This window comes from Piliocolobus tephrosceles, chromosome 6, assembly GCF_002776525.5.
Source record: "Piliocolobus tephrosceles isolate RC106 chromosome 6, ASM277652v3, whole genome shotgun sequence".
Taxonomy (NCBI): Eukaryota; Metazoa; Chordata; class Mammalia; order Primates; family Cercopithecidae; genus Piliocolobus; species Piliocolobus tephrosceles.
In genome coordinates, this window is record NC_045439.1 from 155,908,840 (window position 1) to 155,933,695 (window position 24,856).

At 47.6% G+C, this 24,856-nt stretch overlaps 1 protein-coding gene across 2 annotated transcripts in view; it reads left to right on the top strand.

Annotated features, from left to right (window-relative positions):
* Nucleotides 1–24,856, top strand: part of APBA2 (amyloid beta precursor protein binding family A member 2) — a 232,690-nt gene that overhangs the window by 180,606 nt on the left and 27,228 nt on the right. For both annotated transcript variants that reach the window (XM_023187701.2, XM_023187700.2), the window contains exons 5-6: nucleotides 10,422–10,502; nucleotides 11,557–11,593. In XM_023187701.2, the coding sequence (XP_023043469.1) occupies nucleotides 10,422–10,502; nucleotides 11,557–11,593 (118 nt within the window). The remainder of the gene's footprint in view (nucleotides 1–10,421; nucleotides 10,503–11,556; nucleotides 11,594–24,856) is intronic.

Below are 24,856 nucleotides of genomic sequence, written 5' to 3' on the forward strand. Positions count from 1 at the left end.
GTGGCTACCTGTTGGCGGGGTCCCCTGAGCCTGAGCAGCTCTGATGGATTGGGAAGGCAGAGGCATGGGAGGGGTAGATGGAGAGTGTCTATAGGGACTTGCACGGAGGGCCTAAGGAGGTGCCAGCAGGCTGAGGTGCTTATAGTGTGTGTGTGTGTGTGTGTGTGTGTGTGTTTATGTGAGGTATTAACTTGAGTTACACTCATCTGCCACTGGAGTGTCTAGGGCAGACTGTGGGGAGTGAGAGCGTTGGGTACGGGACCCAGACTGTCCGCGTGTATCTGCTTCTCGCGGCCCCATGCCTCCCGTTCTTGGGCCTCCGTGGCCCCTGGCATCATGCCTCTCTTGCACCAGAGGCTTGAGAGACGCCCAGCTGGCAAAATTGGTTAGTCCATGACATTCCTTAGGAAGTGCAGGGCTCGGTGCAATAAGTTATAGAAATATCTGTTTAGGAAGAAAGATCGCATGGCTGAACGTGCTGAGATGCATAATGCCACCCATGGTATGCTTGCCCGAGATGTCACAGCGTGGCGATGGCAGACATGGGAGTTTTACCCCAAAGCATTCAGATCACAACCATTGCTAGTCAGTGACTATGAAAAGACTTGGGACTATGGTAATAGGAGGCTGACCAAGAATAACTCCTAATCCTATGTCAGATAATACCATGGGCAGCTCAGGAAAACTACACACAACTCAGACATGTGCAGAAAGGAGATGTGGAACGGAATGGAGCCCCTGGGCTGATAGAGGCCTCCAGGACCTGCCATACCCATGTCTACCCCCAATTCCCCAGTCAACCTTCACAGAAGAGAAGTTGATCTCTCTCTAGCTGAGACCGAGCCAATGCCCAAACTGTTGGAGCTGAAGGATGTTTGGGCTAGGCTCACAGAAGCTGTTCTGCTCCTCCAGAGTCAACAGCTACCTGTGCTCCAGGCCTCTGTCTGGTCCTGGTCCTTTTAAGAGACACTGGGTACTGACTCACTTCTGAGCCTGCCCCACGGGTGGCCCGCCTGATCTGCTGTGGGTGCAGCCAGGCTGTGCAGGGAGCCTGAGGTGGACTTCAGGTGGGGAGATGCTGCTCCCCAAGAGCTGCTCGGGTGCGACGTCAGGGTGGAGGCTGTTGCCGTGTGTGGCGGCATCACTCCTTCACCCTCTTGTCTCATCAGCCCCTGTCCTTCGGCCCATGTGCTTGCAGGTGGCCTATGATTCTGCCTCTGGAGACTGCCCCCTCTGATTCATTCACTGGGCCCCAGTTATGTGAAAGATAACATGTTCGTTCATTCATTCATTGGGCCCCAGTTACGTGAAACATAGCATGTTCGTTCGTTCATTCATTGGGCTCCAGTTATGTGAAACATGGCATGTTCGTTCGTTCATTCATTCATTCATTGGACTCCACTTTTAGAAATACTTGCATTCATCTTCAGGAGAGGGAGGTCATCCAGCCATTCCCCAGCCCTCAAAACCCACTCCACAGGCAAAGCAATGGCGGATCAGGGCTCCTCTTGCTGCACTGTGGCCTTGTATTTGCTCTTCTGAGCCACAAGCATAGCGATAAAGTACAAAAGAAAAGGATTTCACATGCAGTAGAATGTTATTCACCCTGAAAAAGGAAGAAAATTGTGACACAGGCTACAGTATGGACAAACCTTGAAGACATCCTGCTAAGTGCAATGAGCCAGTCACAAAAAGACAAGTACTGTGTGATTCCACTTCTCTGAGGCACCCACAGTAGTCAGAGTCACAGAAACAGGAAGTAGAATGGCGGTGGTCAGGGCTGGAGAGAGCAGGGAGTGGGGAGCTGGTGTTTAGTGGGTGCAGAGGTTCAATTGTGAAGACGGAAACATTCTGAAGGTCATGCGGTGGTGGTGGTCGCTCAATGGTGTCAATGTAGTTAATGCCACTGAATTGTACACTTAAAAATGATGAAGATGGTAAACTGTATTTTATGTATACTTACCACAGTAAAAGAAATAAAGAGAGGAAGAGGTTTTTCGATGAATAACTGGTTTGAGCCAGTTTGGATCCTCTAAAACCAAGTTGAGCCGGTCTGAACCCATGTAGCCATTATCACACCGTGTTAGGCTATTCTTGCACTGCTTTAGAGAAATACCTGAGGCTGGGTAATTTATAAGAAAAGAGGTTTAATTGGCTCACAGTTCTGCAGGCTGTACAGGAAGCAAAATACTAACATCTGCTTCTGAGGAGCCCTCCGGAAACTTTCAATCATGGAGGAAGACAAAGCAGGAGCCGGCACTTCACATGGTGGGGATGGGAGCAAGAGAGAGAGTAGGGGTTGGAGGGGGAAGTGCCTCACACTTTTAAACGACCAGATCTCTTGTGCACTCAAAGCAAAACCTCACTTACTACCAAGGGGATGGCCCACTTGCATGAAAGATTTGCCCCATGATCCACACACCTCCTACCAGGCCCCACCACCAGCACTGGGGATTGCATTTCAGTATGAGATTTGGGTGGGGACAAATATCCAAACTGTATCACCCACAAAGAAGCAAAAACACTTTGGGCCAATCACAACTGTTTGGATGTAGCCACAGTAGGGATGAGCTGTGGTTACACCCATTCAGGCCTGTGGGCCTGTGGACCTGGCGTGTGTGGTCATGGGCAGTGGGTTGGCACATCCCTGGGAGGTTTCAGGAGGATATTTAAGGCCAAAATGAGCCCTGAGTAAATAATACAGCCACATCCTGAGTGGGAGGTGGGGAGCCTCCCGTTCTCTCCTAGGTCTTGTGTGGGTCATGACCCCACCTTGGCAGGAGTGGAAGGAACATAGATCCTACAGGCTATGGCTTATGGTAAAGTGGTGGTGGTCATGCCTTGTGTCATTAAAATAAACATATACCATTAAATCCACCATTAAATAACAGTTATTTCTGCTATCCTCTTGCCTTTTTCACAAGTTTAAATATCCCAGATATTCTGTGTATATTCATAAAAGTAGACAGGTAGATTTAGTGAAGTTAACTGGATCATTGGTATCTTCTTTTTTTTTTTTTTTTTGAGACGGAGTCTCGCTCTGTCGCCCAGGCTGGAGTGCAGTGGCCGGATCTCAGCTCACTGCAAGCTCCGCCTCCCGGGTTTACGCCATTCTCCTGCCTCAGCCTCCAGAGTAGCTGGGACTACAGGCGCCCGCCACCTCGCCCGGCTAGTTTTTTTGTATTTTTTAGTAGAGACGGGGTTTCACCGTGTTAGCCAGGATGGTCTCGATCTCCTGACCTCGTGATCCGCCCGTCTCGGCCTCCCAAAGTGCTGGGATTACAGGCTTGAGCCACTGCGCCCGGCCGGTATCTTCTTTCTACATCATCTGGTGAAACTTGTTTTTCACATTATGAGTTGTAGGACTTTGTTTTAATGTCTGTAGCCTTAGGCAGTTCCATTGAGATGAAGTTTTTTTCTTATTAGGACTAATCTTACTGACTGGAACTGTGGCCTCCTCATATTAGGAGAACAGAGATGTGGCCTACGTAAATTAGTGGAAGTTAAATACTGTAGAAAATGCCCTCTGGAAACTGAGGTCTAACATCGACTTGCTATTGGTCATTTAATTTCCTTTTGGCTTGGGCACCATCGTTACCTTCATTTTTCAGATGTCAAGCTAGTTTTCTCAGAACGTATGCAGGGCTCGAGGCCAAGTGTGGAGGCCACAGGGGAGGTCACAGGTCAAGCCTCCTGGGAGAACTGCAGGCTTGAGCCTCTGATAAAGCCATGTGACTGATTTTTAGCCCCAGTGGGTTGTGGTAATTAAACTATGCACACAGGGCTTCTTGCTTTTAAGTTAGCAGGATGGAAAAATTGCAGATGTTTGCAGCAAACGTGTAGAACCAGTGGCAGAAGCAGTCATGCTGGCACCTAAGCAATGGTATTAGAAAGGGTTGATGAAGATTTTCTCGTTGGAGAATTGAATAAAAGCCAATGGAATTCTCCCTGGTTCTGCAGCACTGGGGGGTGACTCTCCCTGGGCCAGTCTCAGCCCTGCAGAAAGGGGCACTGTCTGTTCAGTGCAGTCAGCACAGGGTCTGCCGCAGTGGAGTCGCAGGTGGAGCACAGCCCTCTTGTGGGGGAAGGATGGGTGGAGCTCCCACCTTCCCCACAGACGGACCCAGCACGGCACCTGGTATGTGAGGCCAGTGACCAGGAGAAGGGGGTGTCAGTGGTTGATGGACAGCTGCCTGGATGACTCACCGCTTCCCCTGGACCAGCTCCCACTTTGCCTAGGTGTCAGTCACTGGAGGGTTAGCTCAGTACAGGCTGATGAGTGACCTCCGAGGAAGGGGCTCTCATAGGGCATATGTTTGAGAGCCTTAGAGGACTGTCCTTGCTCTTGCTTCTCCCATTATTTTTAAACTGTAGTAACACACACGGAACACAGAGTTTACCATTTTAAAGTGTACAGTTCAGTGGCATTTCAACCACCTCTGCTGTTTAGTTCCAGAACGTTTTCACTGCCCCCAGAGGAGACCCTGTACCTACTAAGCAGTCACTCCCCATTCTTCCCTCTCCCCTCAGTCCCCACAATGAAAAATCGGTTTTCTCGCATTTGGATTTGCCTATTCTAGATAATCCATAAAGATGGGATCAGACAACATGTGCCCTTTAGTGTCCGGCTTATTTCACCAGCATAATGTTTTCAGGGTTCATCCCTGTTGTAGTATGTTCATTTTTGTGGCTGAGTGATATTCCGCTGCATGGCTATTTTACATTTTATTCACCCACTCATCCATTGATGGACATTTGAGTTGTTTCTACCATATGATTAATGTGAACAGTACCACTGTGACCATAGATGTACAAGCTTGTGTGTAGACATTTGCTTTCAGCTCTTTTGGGTGTATTTCTAGGAGTGGAATTCCTGGGTCATGTGGTCATTCAGTGTTTACTGTTTTTAGGAACCACGGTGTTTTCCACAGTGACAGAACATTTTACATTTTCACCAGCAATGCATGAGGGTTCTGATTACTTTCAAAGGAAAAAAATTAAGCAGGCCTGTTGCTTAATGGTTTAAGTGCTGACTGAGACCTTGATGGTTTGGTCTCTGGCCTCACTGCTTCAGCTCCTCTGGCCTGATCTCCCAGGGCCTGCTTTTGTTCATGTGTGTGTCTGTTTATACCCTGGCTCATCCTGTGGAGGGTCTGAGGCTGGCAGGATCACTGGGTTCTGTCTCCACATTGGAAGGTGAGCTGTCCCAGGTCAGGGTCTTTGTTGTATGCATCGTCCTGTCCTCAGCAAGAGCTGCCCTGTGCCGTACGGGGCATACAACAGGCACCTGTTCAGGCCTGGCCGTGTGGGCCCACCTTTGGACGGTACTTGACAAAGCCTCAAAATGCAGTGACAAATTTAGACAAATATGATTCTGCTCTGAAATGCTGCACTGGACACAGCCATCCACTGCCTGCCCTTTACAGGGCTCTGTGAAGAGACAGTGAACAATGAAGTGGAGGATGTGTGCAGGTGGCCCCAGTGGTCGGTGATGGAGGAGAGATTTCAGCAGACCAAGCACGGGGAATAAAGCCAGGCCAGAGTGTGCTATCAGCCTGTCTGTCCCCTAGAGCTGATGGACTCAGCAAATATCAGTATAGGGTGCCCAGTTACATTTGAATTTAGATGGGTATAGAATTTTGGTTTTTCAGGGTTGTACAACATTATGAATTTAATAACCCTGAACTGTACCCTCAAAAATGGTTAAGATAGTATATTTTATTGTATGTGTACTTTACCATAACAAGCAATTGAAAAAATAAGTTGTATTTCAGGTAGATAGTGAATTATTTTTTAGTATAAATATGTTCCATGAAATGCCTGGATACTGGGTTGCAGGAGGGACTCCCTTCCTCCTCCCATTCCCAGGCCTGCCTAGAGATGTTGAAGTACAGACTGACTGGTTGGTTTTCCCAATGTGTCTTGTGGTGATACTTTTGAGCCACAGATCTGCTTTGAAAAGATATGAGCTCCCCCAGGGGAGTAACTATTATAAGAATAAATACTCTATCCAAGCTTCCATTCTCCTCAAGATAAACATCACAGGAGTGACCTGAATTGTAAAGAGGAGTGGAAGGAAAAGAACAATACGGTAATGTTTTCTGAGCCACGCAGATATCAGGGGACGGATCCAAGGGCTTCTGAAAGAGGACGTCCGCGCCGCCGAGTGAGACCTTCCGTCCGACCAGGGGGTCACGCTGTCACCGGTCCTGCTTGGAGCTCTGGTGCTGTAGCGGGTCTCGGCTGCCCCTCCTGAGCTGGGTGGAGGAAGAAGTCCCTGTTGAAATATCAGATGAGTAGGGATGATGGCCTCTTTTGAAAACAGGAATCATGAAGTGATTCCCAGAGAAGACTGTCATCTAATGGTGTCTTTCATCCGCCCAGGACTTTTCTGTCACAGGGTCATGTTTGGGGAGAATTTTCACAGGCCACTGGGGATGGCTGTGGCTAGCCTGGCTTTCCGCTGATGCCCTCTGTCCCTAACCTCAGCTTCTGACATGCCTGTCATTCCAGAGTGCTTGGAAGCATTCTGCCTTTGTTGCAGATGGCCTGAGCGGAGTGGGTGTGCACTGGTTTGATGTTGTTTCATCCAAAGCAATGTGGTTGTATTGCTGTGTTTTCAGTTTCATCAAGCAGACAAAATCAGAATTGACACTTTTAAAAATCCAAGCTTTAGTTTCACCAACTGGAGCCAAGGTGTTTATTAGAAAGATTTATTGGCATTAGTGTATTTTTATTACAAGCATTTATCTCTGCCCTGAACAGTTGTCCCTGGGTCCTGTGTGCTGTGAAGCGTCTGTCCCACACCACACGTTAATTTTCTGTCCTCAGAGCTCCGGGGACACATGCTGATTCTCATGCTGTGCCACCGCCTTCTCCGAGTGGATGGCTGATGTGGGTTTCAGGCTCCACTGCAGCTACTCAGCGAGGGATGGGACCCCGTGTCCCCTGTTGGCTGTGGGGAGTTGAGGCGGCCCTGGCTGGCATCTTGTTTTGAGGGGTGACTGTCTGCTGTACTTTGGGGAGGGCATGACAGGATTTAAATAGCATCTTTATCTAGGATGCCTGGAGCCCCAAATCCATGTGGGCCTCCAACTGTGTGAATTTCAGATGCTGCCAGCCCCCCAACCCCGCCAGCCCTGAGATGGAAATTAGAGCACCAGATGGGCTCTCCCAGTGAGAAGCATCACAAGCCCCCCCTCCTGCCTCTTTGGAAAGTAACCCTGGCTGTTTATTGTGAGATGCGGTTGTCATGGTGATGAGTGGACACCTGCTTGGGAGGGAGTTAGAGGAAACGCTGATGTGGAGGAAAGGGTCACCCGTAGAGACAAGCTTGTGTTGCCCGTGGACACCCCATACTATGGTCCCCGCACTGGGGAGTCCTGTGAGTAGGGCATGGGGGTGCGGGCATCAGTCTGCGTCCCCAGCCAAGCCTTGAGCCCTGGCTTGAAGTTGCACAAAGGTACAGTGGCTGGCCCAGCCCTAACCCATGGCAGATGCAGCCCCTATTGTATCCCCCAACCCCTGACTTACCTGGCCGCCTGATGAGAGTCTGTCGCCCTACAACTGTGGCGCTCCCTCTGCCTGACACATTCAATCCCACCCAGCTTGCAGAACGGATGTTGTTAACCTGATTTCATTGGCTGGTTGGCTGGTTGATTTCTTTGGGGGTTTTTTGGAGATGACCATCACCTGTCCAGCAACTAGTGAGGCAGGGAAGGGCTTCAGGAAACCAAGTCCATGCTGAAGGGCACTGTGTTGGGGAACTTCCAGATGAGTGGGTAAAATACCAACGTGTGCTGTGGGCACCTTGAAACAGCAAAGTGTCCTCAGCGGAGCTCTCTGGGGGATGTCCCAAATAAGGTTTACTTTAGGAGAACGCGAGCGGCGCCTGAGGCGAGATTCTCTTGTTGCATCCTTTGGGAGCTTTTGCCTGGTGTTCCTTGGCCATAGGAGGAAGAGCGGTGCTGGGGCTGGGTAAGGGGGAGAAACCTTGGAGGAGCGGTACCTGGGCCAGTCTCAGCCCTGCAGAAAGCGGCACTGTCTGCTCAGCTTGCTCGGCACAGGGTCTGCTGCAGTGGAGTCCTGGCAGATCACAGCCCTCTTGGGGGGAAGGATGGGTTTTGCTCCTGGGATGCTAGGCTTCGAGAAGCAGGGCAGCATGCCCGCAGTCCCAGACAAGCCAGAGCCGGGCCTTCGGTCATGCCAGGACAGCAGGGTGTGGTCTAGCTAGGCCTGTGAACTCATGGGGCTTAGGGGTAGGGGCAGCAGGACCCGGGGAGGCAGGGACCAACCAGACTTCAGCACTGCTGAGTCCCAGCTGCACCCCTGCACCCCCTCAGCTCTAGGAAGGGCAGCCCCATGTAGCTTTCTTGAGATGTAGCAGCAATGCTCTCCCTTCTCCCTCACCATCCTTAAAGCCCAGCACCGGTGCCTGCTTCCCTGCATCCCCCACTCCCACTGCCTTGAAATCCAGTGTTGTCTGTGATCCTGGAGGGGAGGCTTAGCCAGCAATCATTCCGGCTGCCTGGGGCACAGCATGTCTGTCCCCGTCAGTGCTGGGAGGGTGGGCCCAGGTGGTTTAATTTTTCTCAAGCCCCCAGAGAGGCAGAGTTCCACCAAAGAGCAAGACACGGATAGACTAGGACAGGGGACAGGGCTGGCAGCCACGCCTCGTGGCGTCACCTGCCTCCGAGAGAAGCCGGCTCAACACTTGGGGTCTCGGTTTTCTCACCTATCAAGCAGTGGGGAGAATATTCATCACGTACACAAAAGGTTTTTGTAAACCCTAAGGTGCTAGGTAAATTAGGTAAATGTAACTGTTTGTTTGTTTTTTTAAATTTTATTGATTGATTGATTGATTGATTGGGGGGGACTGAATCGCACTGTGTTGCCCAGGCTGGAGTGCACTGGCACCATCTTGGCTCACTGCAACCTCTGCCTCTCGGGCTCAAGTGATTCTTCTGCCTCAGCCTCCTGAGTAGCTGGGATTCCAGGCACCCACCACCACGCACAGCTAATTTTGTATTTTTAGTAGAGACAGGGTTTCACCATGATGGCCAGGCTGGTCTCGAACTCCTGACCTCAAGTGATCTACCTGCCTCGGCTTCCCAAAGTACTGGGATTACAGGCGTGAGCCACTTCGCCCAGCTGGTAAATGTAACTTTTATCATCAGTGTCTTCCTTGCCATCATCATATTGTTATTTCTTGATCATTTATTTCCAGAAAGTTCTGGAACTGGACTTACCATGCAGGCTCCGGAACCTCCTTTGGGGTTTGGACAGGGATTTAAGGGCTATGGATCTGGCTTCTGTCCTCCGAATGATCTAAGGAACTAAATGGAGAAAATATACCTAACCTTAAATTTTATTAATTAAAGTAGAAGCAGTTGTAGTTTGGTGTCTTCTTTAAGAGAAGACTTATGACATGTACTTGGGGCATTTTATATTTTGTAGTAGTAGATTGGCTACTTTGCATTTATTCTCATCCAAGTATTTAGGTTTTTTAAAAATATGACTTTTAACTTTTTGGGCACTGTTGGTGGGAACGTAAATGGCACTACTGCTGTGGAAAATAGTGCGGAAAGTCCTTAAAAACTGAAAAATAGAATTATCCTGTGATCCAGTGATTTCACCTCCAGGTATGTACGTAAAAGAAGTGAAAGTGAAGACTCAGGAGATATTTGCACACCCACGTTCATAGCAGCACCATTCACAATAGCCAAGAACTGGAAGCAATCCAAGTGTCCATCAATAGATGACTGGATAAACAAGAGGCAGTGTGTACACACAGTAGAGTGTGATTCAGCCCTAAAAGGAAGGAAGTTCTGCCATGTGCTTCAGTGTGGATGACCCTTGAGGACATTTCGCTGAGTGCAATAAGCCAGTTCCAAAAGGAACATACTGACTATGTAATTACTCCACTTACATGAGGGGCATAGAGCTGCCCAATTCATGGAAACAGAGAGTAGAATGGTGGTTGGCAGGAGCTTGGGTTGGGGTTGGGGTTGGGGAGTATTGAGGAGTTTGTTTAATGGGTACAGAGTTTTAGTTTTGGGAAGAGGAAGATGTTCTGAAGGTGGGTGGTGACCATGGTTGTACACCAGTGTGAATGTACTTAGTGCCACTGAACTGTACACTTACAAGTGGTCAAATGGTGAACTTTATGTTACGTGCATTTTACTGCAATCAAAAGATAATAAATTTAAAAATGATTTAAAATAACTTTTTTAGAAGTATGAAAATAGAATATTAAGTCCATAGCAGTTTAAGTATAATTAAATAGATTACTGCACGCACACCTATACACACACCGACATACACATGCACTTTACAAAATTGTATCACATTGCATATCCAGGTTTTGCATCTTGCATTTCTCTAACATATAAAATCACGATCTTTAACTTCCCCATTTTCAGGTTTGCAATGGTCTGGAGCAGCCAAGGAAGCAGCAGCGCTCTGATCTCAATGGACCTGTTGACAATAACAACATTCCAGAGGTAATTTTTTTCAAGGATGAGAGTTCTGGGCCGAAACGCTCATCTAATGATGGAGTGACCCACTGAGTTGTGGTCTGCTCACTTAGTCCATGATGTTCTCGTCCCACCCAGTGCCTGGGGGAGAGGGAGTCCAGGTCAAGCCAAGTTGGTGTCACCATATGGGGAGGAGGTGACGGCACGCTGGCCTGGGAGGAGGGAGGAGAGGGCCTCCCTGCTGTTAGGACCATGCCATGGAGTGCTCATGTGTTGCAGATGGTGTATGTGTGGGGGTGGGGGATCATTGGTACTTCTTAATTTTATAAAAAGCCATTCTATTCATTGTCTGATAACGATGTTCTAAACTACGGTTTCTCAACAATGACACCACTGACATTGAGGCCTAGGTAATTCTTTGTTTTGGAGACTGTCCTGTGTATTGTAGGAGCTGAGCAGCATCCGTGGCCTCAACCCACTAGATCCTTGTACCTACCCCATCCCCACCCCTGATTTGTGGTAACCAAAAATATCTCCAGACATTGCCTAATGTCCCTTTGGGAACAAAAATCATCCCAGTTGAGAGCCACTGTTCTAAATCAACAACAGGTTTTAACAAACGATTTCCTATAAACTAACAGTGCTATGATGGAAGTTATTTCCCCTTTCTCGGTAAGGTAGTTTAGATGAGATTGTTTAACTTTGTTGAAATAACAATGGCCACCGATGGAGTGGTATCCAGTCTCCTTTATCTTGCTTTTAAAGACGTGCCCAGATGGCTCTCATGCCCACCGTTTGGAGCACCATTGTGTTGGATGGTCTCTAGACTCCCTTCTAGTCAAGATAGGCTAGTCTGAGGGTCCCTAAGTTTTAGACGGTGGGCTTTTGGGCCACTCCCCAACATCATGTTGCCTGCAGCAGACTGGTTTGCTGTATGGAGCTGATATCTTGGGAACACCGTCACGCATGGCGAGGTTTGCTTTTCTCATTATGACACATATCACAGCCCTGCTTAGCCTTCACCTTGTGGGCTACCTACTTACAATTGATATGTGTTTTATTTTGCCATTTTTCCTAACAGACAAAGAAGGTGGCATCATTTCCAAGTTTTGTGGCTGGTAAGTGACTTTTAATTTTATCTCTCAAGGGGCAGTTGCATTTTACTTCAAAACAAATGATGCTTTTACTTTCGGCATTCGCCTGCAAAGCTTGTTTACAAACGGCGCCTACCTGCCAGCAAGGTGCTTGGCCATTGGCTGTTTGAACACTGTGTAGGCCTAGTTAGTGGCCTACTTAGTCCAGCTGATCTGCCTGCTTTGATACAAGGAAAGGTAGACCATCTCCTTTAATTACGCCCTTGCTAATTGCATCACAGACAACACTGATGACTGAATACATTGAGATGTGTCTTTATAAGCAGCTGGTTATAGCTAACACTTCTGATGAGGGTGGCATTCAAATTCAGGCTTTTTTTTTTTTTTAAGATCCTTTGTTTTTCTTTACCGTTCCACCCTTTTTGAGGGGGTTAATAGTGCATTTCAACATTCGATAAAGAATGAAACTGGTCGATATGTTCTGTGTCACTCTTGGGGATGGGGAGCACACCTGCCTGGCTTTGATGGAGCTGAGCATCCGGAGACCTTATGGGGCCCTTGTAGGAGATCCCCTGGATTTGCTTCTAGTGCTTCAACCTCAGAGTAAAGGGTTTTTTCACTAGGATTTCTCTCTTTGCCAGGAGGATGTTTCCTGCCCCTGCTAATGTGTTATAATAAACAATGTGAATTTCATTAATTCTTTCAATAAGCTGGTAATTAATTCTTATAAATATTTATGGGAGCAAGGTAAATTAGTCTTCAGAAATAAATGACTTTCAGCCCTTCCCATACTGCTTTTCTTTTTTTAGCAAACAACTAAAGCCTGGGGAACTGAAACCCCCAAATTTGCCTTTAGAGGACTAGTTTTAACCAGGCTAAACCAGTTCCAGTTGGTTGAAACTGGATTAACTGGCTCAAATCAATTTCAACTGTTACAACTAACTTAATGCTGCTCAGATTGGGTGAAAATCTGTTTTAAACCATCAGAATTAATATCACACAATTCAGATAGACTTGGTTCCATTTTGACCAATTCAGATAGGCTCAAATGGGTTTTGCCCAGCAGTTTACATGTGGTTTTAGGTACATTTTATCTGGTTCAAATGGGCTCATACTGGTTTTCTTCAGGCCACAGCAGGTTATGATGATTCCTGAAAGAGACCACACTCCCCGCATTCCCGCTCGTAGGGTTTGATTGGGTTCCTGACGTATAGGAGCTGGCCCCTGATGAGCAGGGAGAATGCAGTACATCACTGTGCCATTGTCCTCGGCGGGCAGAAGCCAGGGTGGGATTGCCAGTCACACTGCTCCGGTGAGGCAGGGTCTCGTGGATCCAAGAAGCTCACTTTTCAGTGTATCATGGTGTCATCTGGACAGAACTCTCATACTAGGAGGTGATTTAGACATTAAATTCCCCAGCCCTTGACAATCTCATATCTGCAGGGAGTGGGACTGCGAGGGATGCCTGGGGTACCTCTGACTCTAGCTCCTGGCATCCCAGAAGACTTGGTTCCCTGCGCCACTCAGACTGTTCCAAAGCAAATCCAAACAAGGCCGGATGTCTTAAACCAATTCAGAAGGGCTAAAACTGCTGTGACCAACTGGAACCAATGTGGAAAGCCTGAATTTATAGTTTCTTCTGTAGGAGAGAAGCCCTTTGATTGTTATGAAAACATAGAAAACTTAAGCAAAAGAACATCCCTTACTATTACAGCATTTATATTCAGTGAGGCCTTTATGGACCAAGAATCTTACTCAGCAACAGGAAGAGATCGTCATAATGGTGATGCAGAACCCTAGAATATAATGAATTTGGGAAAAGCTTCTCCAAATTAAACACCTTTATCAGTTTGAATGCATTTGGGTACACGTATCAAAATCCCCACCTAACATTAGCTTGCACAAATAGGAGGAGTGTGTCTTACATAAAGAAGTCCAGGGCTGGGCATGGTGGCTCATTGGGAGGCAGAGCACTTTGTGAGGGAGAGGTGGGTGGATCAAAAGGTCAAGAGTTCAAGACCTGCCTGACCAATATGGTGAAACCCTATCTCTACTAAAAATACAGAAATTAGCCAGGCATGGTTACGTGTGCCTGTAGTCCCAGCTACTTGGGAGGCTGAGGCAGGAGAATCACTTGAACCTGGGAGGTGGGGGTTGCAGTGAGCCAAGATCGTGCCACTGCACTCCAGCCTGGGTGACGGAGCAAGACTGTGTCTCACAAAAAAAAAAAGTCCAGAGGCAAGAGGCCGCCGGTTCAATGGCTCAGTGATGTAAGGATCGGCACTGCTGCGTCTCTTGACCTCCTCTTCAGGCTTGTCACCTCATCGTCACACAGTGTGTGAGCAGCCCCAGCCATTGCTGCTGCTTCTAGGCAGGAAGAGAAAAGGGCTGAAGTCCACACCAGCTGGACGTCCTCCCCTTGACATTAGGAAAGCAAAGGTTTTCTGTGGGTTAAGAGGTGATGACTTCTCTGCATGAGAATCGGACCGTCTGTTCCCTTTCATAGTGTGCCTGGGTAACCTGAAAGGCAGCGTGTCAGCTATGTCTCCAGGCAGCATTGCTTATGGTGAGGTGACTCTTTTTGATAAACTGAATCTAGATGGAAAAATTCTAATGCTTGGGGGACGGGGCATCCAGGGCTTTGAGCTTCCCACGGTGGTAACTTTTGTGACTGGGCATGTCTCTTGAGGGTGACCCGGGAAGCTCTGCCCCACCCATGGAGTGATTGTGAGAGATACTGGCTGCTGGGAGCATGAGACTCTTAGACCAGATGGGTTGCATGGGCCCTTCTTGGTGGGAGTTTTGTACCTTTGCAGCTGACCCATCCAGGGGCCCATGAGACTAGCTGTGTGGGTGCAGCGTGGACTCCCACCAGAGAGTCCAGGAGGCAAACTGGCATCTGCCTTATTCCCTTGGAGTAGACAGCCCTGTGTCTCGCTGAGCCTTAGGACACTGCGTGCCTCTGAATATCTAGTTGAACCTTACTTAACCGACCCAGAAGCCTCTTCAACACACTGCTTATTTCTTTGTGGCCAGAGCTGTGTCGCATGACCAGCCTCTCAGATGTTAGTGTGGGCCAGACAATCAAATCCTGGGCCTTTCATGAAGGCAGGGCAGGTCTGGAATCAGCCCTGGGTGCCTGCCACCACTCCCCATCCCGCTGCGAGCCCTTCCAGCCTCCTGGCATGTCCAGTGCTGAGGCTGAGCGGGTGAGTTCCTGGGAAGCCTCTGTGTAAGGGAGGAGCAGCTCCTCCACCCCATTTGTGTCTCAGAAATTGCCCTGGAGGGAAATGTTCCTGGAGGATTCTTGAGTATTTGGTCTCAGCTTCTGCCTTATTTCGTATCAGATAATTATTGGTAATGAGAAATAAAATAACAGTAACAAAATGATACCATCTGAACCATCGTTGGAGCTTGGTGTCCCACTCCCTGCGCTGTGTGGCATCTCTCCCTTTCATGTCGCCTGGTCAACCACCACATGAGGAGCAAGTGCTTTCCCCCATCCTATAGGTTAGAAAACTGATGCACAGTGAGGCTGCAGTCACTTGTGTGCGGTCCCATGGCTGTGTGGGGGACAGAGCCTGGACTTGGACCCACGTCTTGGTGCTTGACACATAAACTCTTAGCCGAGGTGATTCCTCCCTACCCACCATGCCTTCGTGTACCAGGGATAGGTGAGACCTATCAGGTGCTTGCTTTGAGCCAGGCCCAGATCTAAGTGTTTTAAGTATGTCAACTCAACAGTCACTGTATCCACAGCTCAGGGAGAGTGAATCCTGGGCTGAAGGTCACCAGGTAGCAAGTGGCAGAGCCAGGATTCAAACCAGTCTGGAATCTGAGCTCGTCACCTTCACACTGCACTTCCTGGCGACCCTCAGCACAGAGTGGGTGAGGAAGAGCCTTCACTTAGAGAAACCTACCATGCAAGTGCCAGAGAGTTCAGTGGAGGGGAACGTTCCAGATGCCAGAGCTGCTGGCCCCTGTCAGTCTCAGGATCACAGCCTTCTCTCAGCAGAGGCATCGTGAGGAAGGGCCTGCCACGATCACTGTCTGTGGAAAGCTCTCGGGCTAGCGACCCTCTCAGACTGGGAAGGTTAACACTGCAGAGAAAACCTCCTTGTGAAAGTATGGATTGTGCAGGGGATGCACTGCCTCTCCTGTGGGGAGGAGTCTGAAAGCCACCCTCAGGATGGCCCCTCCTGCAGGATGTAGTGGCTGGCAGCAGCTCTAGCTCTTAGAGGGTCACTGCCTCTGGATGGGTATATGTGAACAACCAGCTTTTCTGTAAAGGTAAACATTTGCTCATTAAAACCAAAAGGCTGGTGCTAGTCCCAAGCAATGGGGCCTAACGGTGGCAGCTTCAGTACAAAATAACAAAGACTGGTAAATCTTACTTTGCTTTTTGTACTTTGTTCTCCTAATCTAACAACCAAAGCTCAAAGAGGATGTTTTGAAACCCACCACCCTGCCAGCATCTTGAGACTCATGCCAAAATGCTGCCAGGCCTCAGAGTCCTGGGGTCCTTTACAGCCTGTCTGTAGCTCATCAACTTCTCCAGCTCCATGCGGTTCATGTGGAAGGCATAGAGATTACATTCCCCAGACCTGGAGCTGAGCTCACCTATTACCCCTTCCTTCTCTCAGGGGTCCTCACAGTGGTAAAGCCACTTTGCTGGTTTCATACAGTGGGCACATGGGATCTGAGACTTAGTTTGCTCTTAAAAGGCAACTGGGGCCGGGCCTGGTGGCTCACGCCTGTAATCCCAGCACTTTGGGAGGCTGAGGTGGGCGGATCACGAGGTCAGGAGATCGAGATCATCCTGGCTAACACGGTGAAACTCCGTCTCTACTAAAAATACAAAAAATTAGCCGGGCGTGGTGGCGGGCGCCTGTAGTCCCAGCTACTCGGGAGGCTGAGGCAGGAGAATGGTGTGAGCCCAGGAGGAGGAGCTTGCAGTGAGCCGAGATTGCGCCACTACACTCCAGCCTGGGCCACAGAGCGAGACTCCGTCTCAAAAAAAAAAAAAAAAAGGCAATTGGGATGAACCTGTTCAGATAAGACTCTTGAAGTGAAGACATCTCCCGCCTCCTCCTCTTGGCGTATTTGGGTGGGGGATGGACAGGAGGAAGGTCACCCTGTGGACCCGAAGGGAGGTGGTGCATTCCAGAGAGGGGTTATGAAAACCCAGATGACCTTCCCTTTTTTACAAACAAGATGATGTTTCTCCAGTACTACATGCAGTCAGCAGGAATAGGGATTAGTCACGTTTTAAAATACGAACTTCTGTTCACTAGTAGAAGTAGTTAAAGATTTCTCAGAATAGTGCTTGTGTCAGACCAAGAGCTGCAAGAGTTAAAGGTGCGAAATCCCCACGATACCTATTCTGCCTGTATATCCCAGATCCCTAGTCCTTCTGTATAGTGGAAGCCACTTAAATTTCTTGTGAATTTCTCCAGGAATTTCTTGGACCCTTATCAGCTTATCCATAGGCCGTTTTCCTTAAATAGACGTTGCACTGGCCACATGGATCTGTACTTAGCTTTTTCATTTCTTGCTATATCTTGGAAACAGCAATAGGTCCATCTGATTATTTAAGTGGCAGCACAGGATCCGTTTAGTGGATGTGGGATGGGCTATTAACCAGCCCCCTTGGACCGATTGTTAGGAGATTTCCAGTCAGTGCAGCAATGAACAGCCTTGTGGCTATGCCTTTGTGTTTGGGTGTGGGTTCTTTTATAGAGGCAGTTCCTGGCTATGGCAGGGGTACAGGCCAGGAGCATACCAACTCTGATAGACCTGGGCAGAATGCCTTCCCAAGGGGGTCAGTGTACCCTCCTTTTGGTTATGTATGAGAGTTGGTATATGAGGTTCCCACACTGTCACCACCGCTGCATGACCAGCTGTTTGATATAAGCTCCAGGCCGATGTGTACAAAGAGGTGTCTTGTTAATTTCACGTGTCTTTCACAATAAGTGAAGCCAAACACTATTTCATATGTTCATACGTGGTTTTTCTTTTCAATGCACTGCCAGTTTGTTTCCTGCGGTCATTCCTCTGTTAGATTTTCACCCCCAGCTTTATTGGTGTATAATTGACAAATAAGGTTTGTATATTTAAGTCATACGATGTAATGTATTGATATAAGTTACATGGTGAAATGATTACCACAGTCAAGTGCATTAACATAGCCATCACTTCACATAGCTACCTTTTTGTGTGTGTGGTGAGAACACTTCAGATCGATTGTCTTAGCAGATTACTAGTATACAATACAGGATTATTAACTACAGACATCGTGCTACACACTGGATCCCCAGCGCTTACTCATCTCACAACTGAAAGTTTGTACCATTTGACCATATCTCCCCATTTCCCCCACCCCTCAGCCCCTGGCAATTGAGAATTTGGGTGCTATTATTCTTGATTTGTGGTGTTCTTTACATATAAAGGAAATGAATCCTTGGGTTTGTATTGTAAAAGTTTACCCCAGCTTACCATTCTTCTCTTCTTCTTTTTTTGGTATGCTTTTTCCTTTGCTAAACATGTCATTTAGTCAAATATATCAGTCTTTTTCCTTTGAGCTTACTGAGTTTTTGAGGTTAGTTTACCATCACACTCCTAAGATTATTTTTAAAAATAAAGTTGTCGGCCGGGCGCAGTGGCTCACGCCTGTAATCCCAGCACTTTGGGAGGTGGGCAGGTCACCTGAGGTCAGGAGTTCAAGACCAGCTTGGGCAACATGGCGAAACTCTGTCTCTACTAACAGTACAAAAAATAAGCTGGGCGCAGCAGCGCGTGCCTGTAATCCCAGCTATTTGAGAGGCTGAGTCAGGAAAATTGCTTGAATCTAGGAGGCAGAGGTTGCAATGAGCTGGGATCGTGCCACTGTGCTCCAGCCTGGGCAACAGAGTGAGACACCATCTCAAAAAATAAATAAATAAATAAATAAATAGCTGTCTTCCAGAACTTTGATATTATTTTAAATTATTTAAATAATTGATGTATCTGGAATTTATCTTGGTGTATGGATACAGGAAAAGTTACATTTTAGGCATTTTGTCCCAACAGCTAGCCAGTTACGCCAGAGCTATCCAAGGAATCTTTCCCTTGCAGGTTTGAGATGCTGCCTTTACCATACCCAGATCATCATGTGGGTCTCGGTCTGTTTCTGGATGTGTTACAGGGATGGTCCATTCAGGTTCCAGACCCAGGCTGCTTTATTTACTGGGGATTTATGGTGCATTTTATTACCTGGTAGGGCTACTTTCAGACCTTGCCGCCATCATTCCATTTCAGATTTTTTTCCTGGATATTTTTGCACTTTTATTTTTCCATAGGAGCTTTAAAACCAGCTTGTCTAGTTATTCACTGCAAACTCTTTTGTTTGTTTTGTTTTGTTTTGTTTTGAGACAGAGTCTCACTGTGTCGCCTAGGCTGGAGTGCAATGGTGTGATCTTGGCTCACTGCAACCTTCGCCTTCTGGGTTCAAGCCATTATACTGTCTCAACCTCCTGAGTATCTGGGATTACAGGGGTGCACCACCACACCTGACTAATTTTTATATTTTTAGTAGAGACAGGGTTTCACCATGTTGGTCACGCTGGTCTTGAACTCCTGACTTCAGGTGATCCGCCCACCTCAGCCTCCCAAAGGGCTGGGATTACAGGCGTGAGCCACGGCACCCGGCCCACTACAAACTCTTACTGGTATTTTTATTAGTCATGCTTATAGCCTGTCCATTTAGGGGAAAAAATGTCAGCTTTACAACATAGTCTTTCTAGCCAGCAAAGGATTTATCTTTCCATTTATTCAAGCTCATTTATTTTCATCAATAAAGTTTTTTCATAAAAATTCAACACATATCTTGTCTGCTTCTTGTCATTTTATCCATTTTATTGTTTTTCTAAATGCCGACTTTGATTTCATTATTTTTCAACATGTTGCTGTTTGTAGGTACAAAGAAAGCTATCGATTTTTATGTATTAAATTTGAAACCATTGCCTTAGTGAATTCTCTTATTTTTTAAAAATAGATTTTTAGTTGTTTTCTTGAGTTTTTCCTGGCATGCAATCATACCGTCTGCAAACAAGAATGATTTTTGCCGCTTCCTTTCTTGTTTTCTATTACTTCTTGCCTAATCAGATTGGGTAGAACAGCAGTAACAATTTTACATAATAGTAGGATATGGCTTCCTAAAAACAACACCTTTTTGAAAGATCTATACTTTTAATTTTATCATAAAAATATCGAGCATATGAAAAAATAGCTTCAGTATTTACCCATTCATGGCTAGTGGTATTTAATCTATACCCTGACCCTTTCCCAGATTATTCTAAAGCAAATCTCAGATCTTACATCATAGCCTCTTTAAATATTTCATATTGTATCTCTAAAATATAGGAATTCTGTTTTTAAAGATAATTTCAATGCTGTTATCACAACTAAAATAAAGTTAATATTTGTTTTTACCATTAAATATTTGTTTGTGTTTGCATTTTCCCAGTTTACAGGGCGCTGTTTGAATGGGGATCCAAACAAAATCCATCAATTGAGATTGGTCAATCCATTTCATAATTCTCTTATGTCTCTTATAGGTGGTCCATCCATCTCTTTTTTCTGTCTTACAAATTTTTGTTGGTGTTACTGTGGAAGAATCTGTCATTTATCCTGTAGTGTTTCTTGCAGTGTGGATTTTGCTGATTGCATCTTCATGGTGCTGTTTAATGTGTTCCTCTATTCTGTGTCCCGTAAAATAGTGGTTGTTTTTAGACATAGAGGCTTGATCAGATTCAGTTTGATTGTTTGGGCAAAATCTTTCATACGTATTACTGTGTTGTTCTATTGGGAGGCACATGATATCTGGTCATCTCTTTTTTGGTGATATTAGCAACCATTGATGATCATCGTCTAGATCTAGTAATTGATTAGAAGTTGACAAATGGTGGTGTTCTAATTTCTTCATTTCTTCTTCATTAGCTGGAATTCTGTGTAGAGAAACCTTCGCTCAAGTATTTGGTTACCCTGAATATGGTTCTTATAAGAAAAGCAGATTAAATGCTTGATTTCTTCTCTTTACTGAAAAATTTAAAAATTAATGAGCTGTCCGGCGCAGTGGGTCACACCTGTAATCCCAGCACTTTGGGAGGCCGAGATGAGCAGATCATGAGGTCAGGAGTTCGACCATCCTGTCTAACATGGTGAAACCCTGTCTCTACTAAAAATAAAAAATTAGCTGGGCGTGGTGCGGGCACCTGTAGTCCCAGCTGCTTGGGAGGCTGAGACAGGAGAATGGCGTGAACCCGGGAGGCAGAGCTTGCAGTGAGCTGAGATTCTGCCACTGCACTCCAGCCTAGGTGACGGAGCAAGACTCCATCTCAAAAAAAAAAAAAAAAATTAATAAGTTTCCCCAACAACCTTTAAAAGATAACCGGTGAGGTTGTGTATGTTGTTGTGAGCACAGTTGGTGTGTTTTGTGTGTTGTTACCATGATTATTGGTGCTCAGGTTTTCTATGGCCAATAGGAGCTTCTTTAGGTTGTTTTCTGAGTCCCATCAATGTAAACCCAGTAGTCTTTGATTGTTTCCTTCCTTTCTGGTGTATTCCAGGATCATCTGAAATATTTCTTGCCCCAGGTCTGGCCAGTTGGTTCTTTCTCCAAGGAGCCCTGTGAAATAACATGTAGAGACTGTAATCTGGGTAGTACGGTTGCTCATTGCTGTAGATTTGGTGAGAGTGTATATGTCTACGTGGAAGGCAGCCTCCTAAATGGCCCCCGGGGACCCCCGCCTCCTGGTATTCATGGCTGTGAATCCTTCCCTCCCCTTATGTGGGGCATGGACCTATTGACGCGCTTCTATTGAATAGAATCTGGCAGAAGTGATGGGATATGGCTTCCCAGATCAGGTTACAAGAGATGTGGCTTCTCTCTCAACTTGCCCTTTCTTGTTCTCTCTTACTTGTTCCCTCTGAAGGAACCAAGCTAGCCTGGTGTGGTTGGCAGTTACCCCATCCAGAGGGCCATGTGGCACAGGACTGATGTCTCTGGCCAATGTCCTGGTAAGAGAACTTGGAAGTGGGTGACCCCTCTTCAGGCGTTCAGATGGCTGCAGCACTACTCAGTACCTCGCCGCCTGTGACAGATGAGAGGTTCCGCGCCACAGTCACCCAGCTAAGCCACATCCAGATTCCCGATCCACAGAAACTCTCAGAGAATCCATGGTTGTTGTTTTAAGCCACCAAATTCCCGAGTTATTTGTTATGCAGCCAACAATAACTAATACACAGCATATTTTTTTAAGATAAAATAACATCATGATTCGTAATGATACTTTGTCAGGTTTATAGGTTCTAACATTTGTAGCTTCTTTTTCCTGTGCCCCAAATTCCTGTTCTCAAGGACACTGGCATAATTTTGCATTGGTTTTATTCCGTTAACCTTACAACAGTCTCAGAATAACAATACCAACACTGCCAAGGACACATGATTGTAGATACAGATTACACTTAAATAAAGCATGTACTTTTGTCTTTAGAATACATCCCACAAGCAATGTACAGTCAGACAACTGTGTTTTAAAATATTTTAGAATAGGTCACAACTGGATATACTTTTAGATCATTTATTTCATTTTTCTCTTATTTGGAATTTGCTTTTCCCATTTAATTTTGTTTTGTAATTATATAAAATACTTACATGGTATGAAATTCAAATAACACAGGGTGTATGCAGAGAGGTCAGTTTCTTCCCCTATTTATCCCCCCACCTCCCAGTTTCTTCCCTTCCATAGGTGACCATTTTGAGCATTTTACGCATTTTTATTGTAAGCATATCTTCCCCTTTCTTAGGTAAATGGTAGTGGAGTAGAGCCCCGCACGTCCATCTTGCTTTCTTCACTTCACACTAAACCCTGGCGGTGACACCACAGCTCTGTGCTGTTCACAGGAGCATGGAGAGGATATTCTGTAGAATTCTGCGGTGCGGATAGATGTCTCCTATTCAGGAGCATTTGGGCGGTTTCCAGGGTTTTGCTATTACAGATAGTGCTGCTGCAGTGAAACGCCTATGCATATGCTTTTTCCTGTTTTTGCCATTAAAAACAAATTATTTATTATGCTTTTTCTGGGAAGTCATCCTCCCAGCTGCAAGGGTTAGGATCTGTCTTGGGCAATTCTGCATTGTCTTGAGCAATTCTGCATTGTCTTGAGCAATTCTGCATTGTCTTGAGCTTGGCTTTGACCTTCCTTCCCTGACTCTCTGTTGTGGCTTCTCTTCCTGCTAGCAGCCAGTGACTTACCTCTTGTTCACTGGGAGTCTCAAGTTCAACACCGTGGAACCCCCAAATCTCTTTTATCAGTGACAAAGCCTGTGCCGCAGGCCCCGGTGTGGCCTCTTCCTGGTGAATGTCCCGTAGGTGTGGTTTTCAGATGGCGTCTTCTCTTTCGTATCAGCCTTGTAGGGTCACCTTCTGTGGGGGCTTCTTGAAGCACAGGCCCTGGCAGTAGCGGAGAGTCGGGCCTGGAGGCCACACCTTAGCTCGGCAGCAGCAGGTCTCACTTGAGACGCCAGTTACACGACTGTGATGCTCACCCACTCCTGCCTCCTCTCCCCACTCCAGCCCCAGGGGGCACTCCGGGGCAGGCTCTCCTGCTGACCTGGTGGCTCGCCTCCCCCCAGTGCTGTCACTCCAGCCCCAGGGGGCACTCCGGGGCAGGCTCTCCTGCTGATCTGGTGGCTCGCCTCCCCCCAGTCCTGTCCTGCCCCATGACAGCTGCAGCCCCTCCTCCCAGTTGAGGCCGGGTCCCATCTGCACTTTGGAACCGCACACGGTCTGATGTCGTTTGTCTCCTGTCCCTATCACTCGCCCCTCCACTGGCTTTTGACCACATCTGCCCCACCCTGCATCTATCCACACCCCCCACTCTACCTGCCCCTTTTCCTTCACAGCTGGAATCTGGGAGTGGCCGCCTCGTTGTCTGCACCTCCCCTGCACCTCTCAGCCCCCTCTCTGGCTCCTGCCCCGCCTCTTCTGAAACAGCTCTTTGAGGTCACAGCTGACTTCCTTGACACTGTGCCCAGTACACGAGGTCTCCTTGTAGTTGACCTCCTGCTAGCATGGGCGCAGGCGGGCAGGTCTCCCTTTCTAAGCCCCTTCTTTTCCTGGTATTTAGCAGAGCAGGGCCCAGGGGCTGCATCCTGCCCCCTTGCCCATGACCTTCCCTTGCAGACTTACCCGTGCCTGCAGCTTCACTTGGCACCTACAGATGGTTCACTCCCAAATCTGTTTTCTAACCAGGACTCCTGAGTCCAGCCACCTACTGAGCATCCAGGCTCCTGCCAGTAAACTTGCCTGGAGTCCCCAACCCAAGCTCAGTCCTCTTCCAGGCACCCCTTCTCAGTGAGGGGCAGGTCTGTCCATCGAGCTGTGCAACCACTGTCTAGCCTCCTCATCCTCTCTCAGACTCCAGTCCAACTTCCCGTCCTGTTGATGGACCCCTAAATCCCCATCTGTTGCTGTTTCTCCATCTCCATCGTCACCCTGGTCCACACGATCATTGCCACTCACGTGCCGGGATGGTGACAGTAGCCTCTCAGCTGCTCTCCCTTCTGCCTCTCTGCTGCCTGCCCCTCTGCCACAGTTCATTTCTAAAGGAGTGGTTGGGCCCCTTCCCTGATGGATACCCTGGAGTGACAGTCCTTACGGCCTGTCACCCGCGGCCCCAGGGTCCTCACATCTGGCCAGCGCGTCCCCCCTACCCTTGACTTGTCTCAGCGGCTGGCCCACCCCCTGGGCTTCCAGTCCAGACATCCTATAGCTCTTCTAAGGTGCCATTGTCTCTGCACCCTAGGACCTTTGACCTGCTCCCGCCTCAGCCTGGAAAGCTTTCTCCTCCTTTTACCTATGGCTTGTTGATTCCTTCTCCTCCAGACCGCAGCTTAAATGGCAGCCACCCCCAAATTCCTCACCAGAGCAGGCTCCCCTGGGCCTTCCTTCCCAGGGCCATAGCCTTCCTTCCCAGCATTCACCACAGCCCATCCTGATGCATTTGTTCTGTGGCTGTGGGACTGCTGTCAGCCTCACTGTGTAGCCTGTGAGCTCCATGTTTCTGTCTTGACACCAGTCTTCACACAGTGGGTTCAGAAATGCTGAGTCCCTGAACTCATGACAATGAACTTGGGTGCATTCATGCAACCCACTTAGATGGTCCTTATTTGTAAAATGGGGACCCTGAGATCGCTTCATGGGGTGGTTGAGGACCGGGTGGAACTGTACCATTGTTGCACAGAGG